Raw genomic sequence first — 6,993 nt, forward strand, 5'->3', positions numbered from 1 at the left:
GAGAGAGGGTGTACGGGGCAGGGGGGAGGGCAGGGTGTAGATGTGTATAGATGTACCTTTCCTGCATATACCTTGATTTGGGGAGTCTTTAGATTACTACCCACGTAATGATAAAGCTTTGGCTACAGGATACAGAAGACACTGTCTGTGCTCACGAAAGTAATGGTTCAAATCAATTAGCAGCTTTAAAGGTGCTTTCAAACTGCCATGACTTTGTGCCTGTCATTGGTACTGTAGCTCTGTATGTTCTGTAAACTGCCCTTCATTTATGTCTTGCTTCTTTGTGCCTGTAGGGATCCAGAGTTTCTGCAGGGACCTTGTGGAGGTAGCAGATATCTTGGAGAAGACTGCTGAGAGTGCCGCAGAAGAAGCGGAGCCTAGTAATCCAAATCCAACCCTGAAGAAAATCTATGAAGGCCTCTCTCTCATAGAGGCCAAATTGCAAAGTGTATTTGCCAAACATGGCCTTCAGAAGATGAACCCTGTTGGTGGCAAATATGATCCATATGACCATGAAATAGTCTGCCATGTACCAGCCGAGGGAATGCAGCCGGGCACGATAGCACTGGTGACTCAGGATGGCTATAAACTCCATGGTCGCACTATCAGACACGCGCTTGTTGGTGTGGCAGTAGAGTCACAGGAATGACATGGGCTTACCTGTTCGTATCTGGGACCTTACTGAGCTGAGGACCCCTCAGCACTCAGTCACAACTGCAGCTGCATGTCTTTACTTATTTATTAAGCTAGGTTTGTATTGTATGTTGGCTTCTTTATAACGTGTGCAGTCATTTTGCCATTAATTCTAAGGTACTTGTATATTTAATAATCCTTTTTGGAGTATGTGGAGTAGTACTAGGAGTCCTGCTATTTGTCAGAAATGTGGCACTGTAGCCCCCTTCTCTGTTGCTCATTTCTCCATTAAGACTCATATGGGGAAGAGGGGAGATACGGGGGAGAAAGGGAAATTCTCTGAGAAATGAGGAGTCTTGTCTCTGGTTCCATCTCTGAGACAGGCTCCTGCAGTGGCCTTCAGGAAGGTAACTTCTCTGCCTCAGTTTCCATATCTGTATTAAGGGAATATAATAATACTTACTGACCTACCTCACAGAGATGTGGTGAGGCTTTTTCTTTGCAAAGCACTTGGAAGAAGAAAAGCCCAAAGGGCTGAGTATTATTATCAGGCTGGTTTTGGTGTCTTCCCTTGTCCCCAGACCCCTCAGGTGGGGATGAAGATGGTCACTTGAAATGATGTTTAGGGGCAGCTTTTTCTCATGTCAGTTCAGGAAAACAATCCCCAATTAATGAAATCTCTGTCGTACTACAGTTGAATAGGGATGAGGTTTTAAAGAGAATTCAGTTGTTAAGTCAGACTCTAACGTGTTAATATTCTCCAGGTAAAACTTCAGCTTGCCTCCTTGTTTCTAAAGGTAAAACAGGGAGTAGTGGTTCTTGGTGAAGCCAGAAAACTGTTCTCAAATCTCTTTTTCTCCAACCAAAAAGTATATTTTAGAGGAGAGTAATCTCTCTTCCCTGATGGGTATTTGTGCAGCTTTCAAGCATGATAAACTGTATGCTCTTTGTTGCAGCTGCTGGCAAAATGGAGATGTGCCCTTAAGCAGGAAGTCTGGACTGTTTTATTTTCTCAGCTCCCCAATAATGGTACTCGGATAACACTAACTTCCAGTTCACACTCAGATTCTACTTTTGTGTGGTCATAGTAAATATTAAACCTTTTGGGTTTTGACGCAAGGGGAAAAATCTTTTCTACTAGAAGTCTCAAGTGCCCTTGAACCAATTTTAGCAGCAGTGACATGAAAGCAAGAGAAGCAGAAGGCTGAGGAAGTGAAAGCTGACCTCAAGCCGTCCTCTTAGTTGGAGGCATGTTGTTGTCACAGCATGGCATATGTATTTCCCAGTGGTCCCTTTGCCTGCGAGTCCATTTATCTCAGCTGAAAGGATGCAGTCACCGAGTAAGATCAGAATTTAACCCTTTCAGAGCATCAAGCAGTATAATGACAGAAGAGTTATATAAACCAGCCTATGTTCTGCACTATGTGAAACCAAGGCAGGAATGGTTTCAGGTTGTTTCTTACCGATTCATTAATTCCTGCCTTTTTACTTTCTGGAATTGGATCCGTGGCCTGATGGTTAGTTGAGATCCACTTCCAAAAACTCTTTACTTGTGGTGGATGCCATCACTGGTTTGGAAGAAAGCTTATTCTTCTCCCATTCCTTTGCAGGCTTCAGTTGCATAATGCTTTTGTGGTGGACTTCAAGATTACCGCAGCCTTCAATTAGCAGCTATCAACAGTCTTTCATCTGGGGAGACTATGTGCAGCTAGTTGGTTGTCATTCCAGAAGTCTAAGGAAGATGCACATTTCTAATATGCTCCGTGCAAGCTGCTTTAGTGACAGCTGTATGTGGGTGACTCGGTAGCGGATACTTTTTGAAGTGTGGTTTTCTGCCTCTGCGTAGTTAGGTTTTCAGGCAGGTACTTGAGATTTCAACCCTGAAACAGTGCTTCATGGCAGCATTAGATCACTTTGGACAAACCTCTTGTTCAGTGCTCTTGTTTTATCACGTTGTTGGAAATTGCAGAGATACACAGGACTTCCTGTATTGTTGGTCTTCCTTGTTTTGCTGGTCTACATGCTGACTGGGTCACCAGATTACGCTGTTACTCAAGACAAAGAACAGGTAAAATATGAAACGTGGCAATGCCAGTCTTGCTGTTCTGCCTCGAGACTGCAGCCTGTTCTGAGGAGACCATGTCTTCAGCTGGAAGGAGCGGTTGGGTTCTCTGCTGCCTCTTCAGCCCCTGCTATATCAGCCGAGTCTTTTTGCAATATGAGGGGGGAGCTGGTTATGGAAACTAACTTTGAATGTGAAACCTTATTTATAAGGAACTAAACAAAAGCAAAGACATTTTACACAACAGGTAGTTTTCTGTCACAAGAAAGGCTGCAGCTTACCTGAGCCAGGTTTAAAAGTAGCATGTGACCAGAAGTGAGGGGATCCAAATCCTCTTTAAACTGACCCACAGAGCCTCTTGACTGTGAAAGTACTACAGCTACTTGGTCCACCTTCGGACTATTTGCCAAGCCTGCCTGTCTCCTCAGCTAGTATACACCCATTTTTGCCTTAAAGAAATACCCTAAAATGCACTCCAGACCTTCTGTCTGTAATAAGAGGTTATTGATTCAGCTTGTGTATCTGGGATCCGCTTTCACCGCGGCACTCTTGTGTGGCTAGAGCAGGAATCTGAGGGATACAGTTCCTGTGCAGTCTTTCTTGCCCTCCCACAGGCCCCATTTAAGTTTGGGGAAGACTATTTTCCCTGTTCATGCCCCAGTTTTTCAATCTATGAAACTTCTACAGGATCTTATCGGGATTTTATGATGATTACTGTAAGATGTACCCATTGTTTAGAGACTTTTACAGAAGTTACCAAAGAGATAAATACTGTAGCTGTTGTCTGTCCTAGTTTATGCTTCCTTTGAATGGTGAAGTGAAAATGAAATAACCAAACCTGGATTCCATCACGGAATCCGGATTTCCTAGGCAAAATTTGATTCTCTTGCCTTTCAAGCACACTTAATGATCTCTTTTATAGTGGATGCGATTGCGTAAGGGTGGATTGAATTTCTCCTTTGTAGATTCTTGCTCCCTTGTCTGCCCTGTTTGTGTAAAGCTTGCACACTCAGCACGGTGGGCCAGAGTCCCCGTTGGTGCGGTTCCGTTGCACTCTGCAGAGTTACACCAGAGAGGAGACGGACCCGTGAGCTTTCTCTCTCCAGTCACTTTATTCAATGACTATTTAATAAAACACAGGAGCATGTTAGCAGGGATGGAATAGCAGAGGAGAGGAAATGTCACGTACCTTTTAGTCATTTCCACTCTGTTCACCCAGCCATGAACTGAAGAGCTCGAGCTGGGAATGCAGACAACTAGATAAGAGGTGCATGTGATGGTGATATGTGGACCTGCATTTCTGCTCTCGGGAAGGGGGCAGCCCCACTGAACGTGGGCGTTTGCCTTGTTCTGTGACCTTGCCGTGCCCCGTCAGTGGGACTTGTTTGAGTTGAACTCCTGGATGAGTCTCCAGTGGCACTGTCTCGTGAGCGTGGCAGCATCTTAACTCTGACCAGGAGCAGTGCAGAATGTGAATGTCGCTTTGTGAACCTTAAATTCTCAGTGCTTCATCAGCAGAGCTTCTGTTGAAAGAGACAGCTGGGATAAATCAATAGCTATTAGCAGTCCTTTAATTTTTAAACAAATGTATTTAAGTTTTATATGTGAATATTGTAGTATTTTTTTATTTTAAAACTTGAGGTGTTTTGATATTACTTGCAAAGTCAAATGAACAAAGCATCGCTAATCTCCAAAAATGTAAGTCCATTTTGTTGGTGGGAAGCCTGTATATATTGTATTTTTTTGTGTTTCTGTGCTCTTTGTTTACCCAAAGGTTCTGGCTGTATGAAAGACAAAGACTGAAGTGTGGGAGTGGTGCAAATAATTGACAACGACATTTGAGTTAACGTTGGAAAGGGCTGATTTCCTTTAGATGTCCAGATACTGTCTATTTGCTAATAAAAAAAAAAAGGGGGTTGCAGTTGCTTCTTTTTTCCTTTTTTTCCCTGACCCAAGCTGCTGCTCATTCTGACTGCCGCTGTAATTGGCTGGGACTGCAGATTGAAAGGTTTCTCACCATTCCTGATCCAATTGTCTAAAACGCGGGCTATAGGCCACGGCATTAGAGAACTTTGTTGGACATGTCATTCACAACCCTTTAGGTGGACTCCAAGAAATGCGCACACACGTGCCTGTCATCTCTCCTCACGCAGGTGAGTCGTCGGGGATTTCTGCACTGATAAACTGCCCCGGTGTGTCGTTCTCTGATACTTCTGTGCCTGCTTTTGTGTCTGTTCCAGGTAAGGCCACGCACGGACCATCGTGTAGAGAAATGCTGTCTGCCGGGCTTTGGTGGTGGTTCATTCTGCAGAACTCTGCTAACAGCTGAAATCTTGACACCTGGTTTTATTTTTGCCATTCTGTTCCCTCACAGCTTCGCTTTTTGTGTGCAGCGTGCAGTGTGTTGTAGCAGGCGTACTGTATGGCAGCTCGATTAAGGATGGCTCAGTATACAGTGTGTATCGACGCTTGTGGTATCCACAGGCAGGTTATGATTTCAGGGATTTGCTGGAGAGAAGAACAGGCTTTCTCTCTAGGGGTGTGGTTGTCACAGATCGCATTCTCCCTTCGCGCGTCCTCTGCAAAAATAGCCGGGCCTCCATTCCTGGCTTTGCCTTAGTCTCGTAACACTTGGCAGCATGTCGGTGGGCCTTGCTTGCCTTGGTCTCCTGAACCTCTGAATGCCCCTGGGCACTTCTCACTAGAAAAAAAACGTTGCAAAAGACCATTTACAAATGACCTTTATGGGGTGAGATCTGTATTTCTGTGCTAAAGATCTGCCAGCAAAGTCCCCTTTGTGATCGCAGAGGTTGTGTCCCATTGTAGGGGCTCTTCCTCATTCTGCCTAAAATGTGTGGTCATTGCTCGGCGTTTGCTAACCAGACTAGACCAGGAAATACTGCTGCCTGCTGCTGTGTTAGTAATTTCTGGCTCTGCTGGTTTTTCTCTGCAGCAACAGTGAGAGTTGGGAGTTTTCAAACCACAGCCACCTCCATCTGCAGAAAAGCATCGGAGCTTGTGAGCAAGGGGAAGAGCATTTTGCTTACGGCACGGTATTGCAGAACACCTGCAAGCAGGGCATGGTCTGCCGTTCCTGCGGGGCGACCGGGAGCTGTACTGACCCGTGCTAGGAGCCTTGCTGCGTGTACAGCCAGATTTCCTGTCACCCACAGCCATGGTGAAATCAGGCGGGTTAAGTAAGAGCTTGTTAAAACCTGAGGCGTGTTGCAAAGATATGTGTGCTGTGTTTTAAGCTGCTTTGGGAACGTTGTCTCCCCGTGCTGGTGGGTTGATACTACTCGTTGTAAGGACTTGGGTGAGCTGAGCAATGGTAGTTTTTGTCTGTGCCCCCCAAAAATGTTCACGCCTGAGTTTCTGGGCTGTGCGTGCTCCCCCATGCAGGAACTGTGAAGCGGCTCCTGGCTGGGGGAAGGGAAGGGGGCTGTGCTTGTGTTGTGTTTCTGCTGAGACAAAGTTCAGATGATGGATTCTCAAACTAAATTTTGCTACTTGGTACGGAGCCAGCCCTGGGCTACCGCAGGCTCTGGGTCTGTAATTACCTGTCCTACCTGTTCCAGAGTTTTTGCTCGGTCTTTGCTATCCTTTGTAATCCTAGCAGCAGCAGGCTCCCAGACGGGATCCCGATGGCACAAGCTGCTTGCTGTCAGGCACCTTGTTTTGCCCAGGGCGAAAAGTGCAAGCGAAAGCTTGAAATGCCCTTGCTGATGCATGAGCCACATGGGATCCAGCCTGCTCCCCTCAGCCGGGTACTGAGCACTGTGCCTTCGCCCCATGTGCAGACTGAGCACGTGGAAAACATGCTCCAGCAGCAGCTTGGCCTGAGTACTGCCCTACGGCGCAGCCCCCAGCACGCTTGCAGCGGGAGAGAGGTGGTGCCATGGGGGACCTCCTGGTTTTGGGCCCTTGGTTCACCATTGGGTTGACTGCGAGTAGGATGCTGCTGAGTGTCCTGGTGGATGCACAGCTGGCGTGTGAGGAACAGAGGGCGCTGAGGATCCTCGCTGTGGCTGCGCTTGGGGTTGTTCACGTGCCGCAGCCAGCACTTTTGGATGTTGAGGGTCTCCTCTGACCCTCAGTGTCATTCTCCGAGGATGACTGCAGGGAGATAAGTCATCACAAGGCGTGCTCTTGTACCGCTGCTGTCTCTCCGGTGAGCCTGGTGCTGCCCCCGTACCGCTTCCCTGAAGCCGGGGAGCAGTGCGAGGCTGCCTGCCTTCCTCCGGCTCTGCGGGAACAAAGCCCGCTCCCCTCCCCGTGCTCCTCCTGCTCCTCCTCCT

The 6,993-nt window shown here is 47.0% G+C and overlaps 2 protein-coding genes across 2 annotated transcripts in view; both read left to right on the forward strand.

The window, feature by feature from the left end:
* GRPEL2 (GrpE-like 2, mitochondrial (E. coli)) overlaps window positions 1-4,592 on the forward strand; it is a 16,330-nt gene extending 11,738 nt beyond the window's left edge. The window contains exon 4 of the mRNA XM_009318564.1: window positions 294-4,592. Coding sequence (XP_009316839.1) covers window positions 294-649 — 356 coding nt within the window. The 3' untranslated portion in view covers window positions 650-4,592. The remainder of the gene's footprint in view (window positions 1-293) is intronic.
* A 2,001-nt stretch (window positions 4,593-6,593) lies between these two features.
* PCYOX1L (prenylcysteine oxidase 1 like) overlaps window positions 6,594-6,993 on the forward strand; it is a 3,860-nt gene continuing 3,460 nt past the window's right edge. The window contains 2 exon segments of the mRNA XM_009318565.1: window positions 6,594-6,687; window positions 6,793-6,913. Of these exon segments, the coding sequence (XP_009316840.1) occupies window positions 6,594-6,687; window positions 6,793-6,913 (215 nt within the window).

The sequence above is a fragment of the Pygoscelis adeliae genome, unplaced genomic scaffold (assembly GCF_000699105.1).
Source record: "Pygoscelis adeliae isolate BGI_AS28 unplaced genomic scaffold, ASM69910v1 Scaffold42, whole genome shotgun sequence".
Lineage (NCBI taxonomy): Eukaryota > Metazoa > Chordata > Aves > Sphenisciformes > Spheniscidae > Pygoscelis > Pygoscelis adeliae.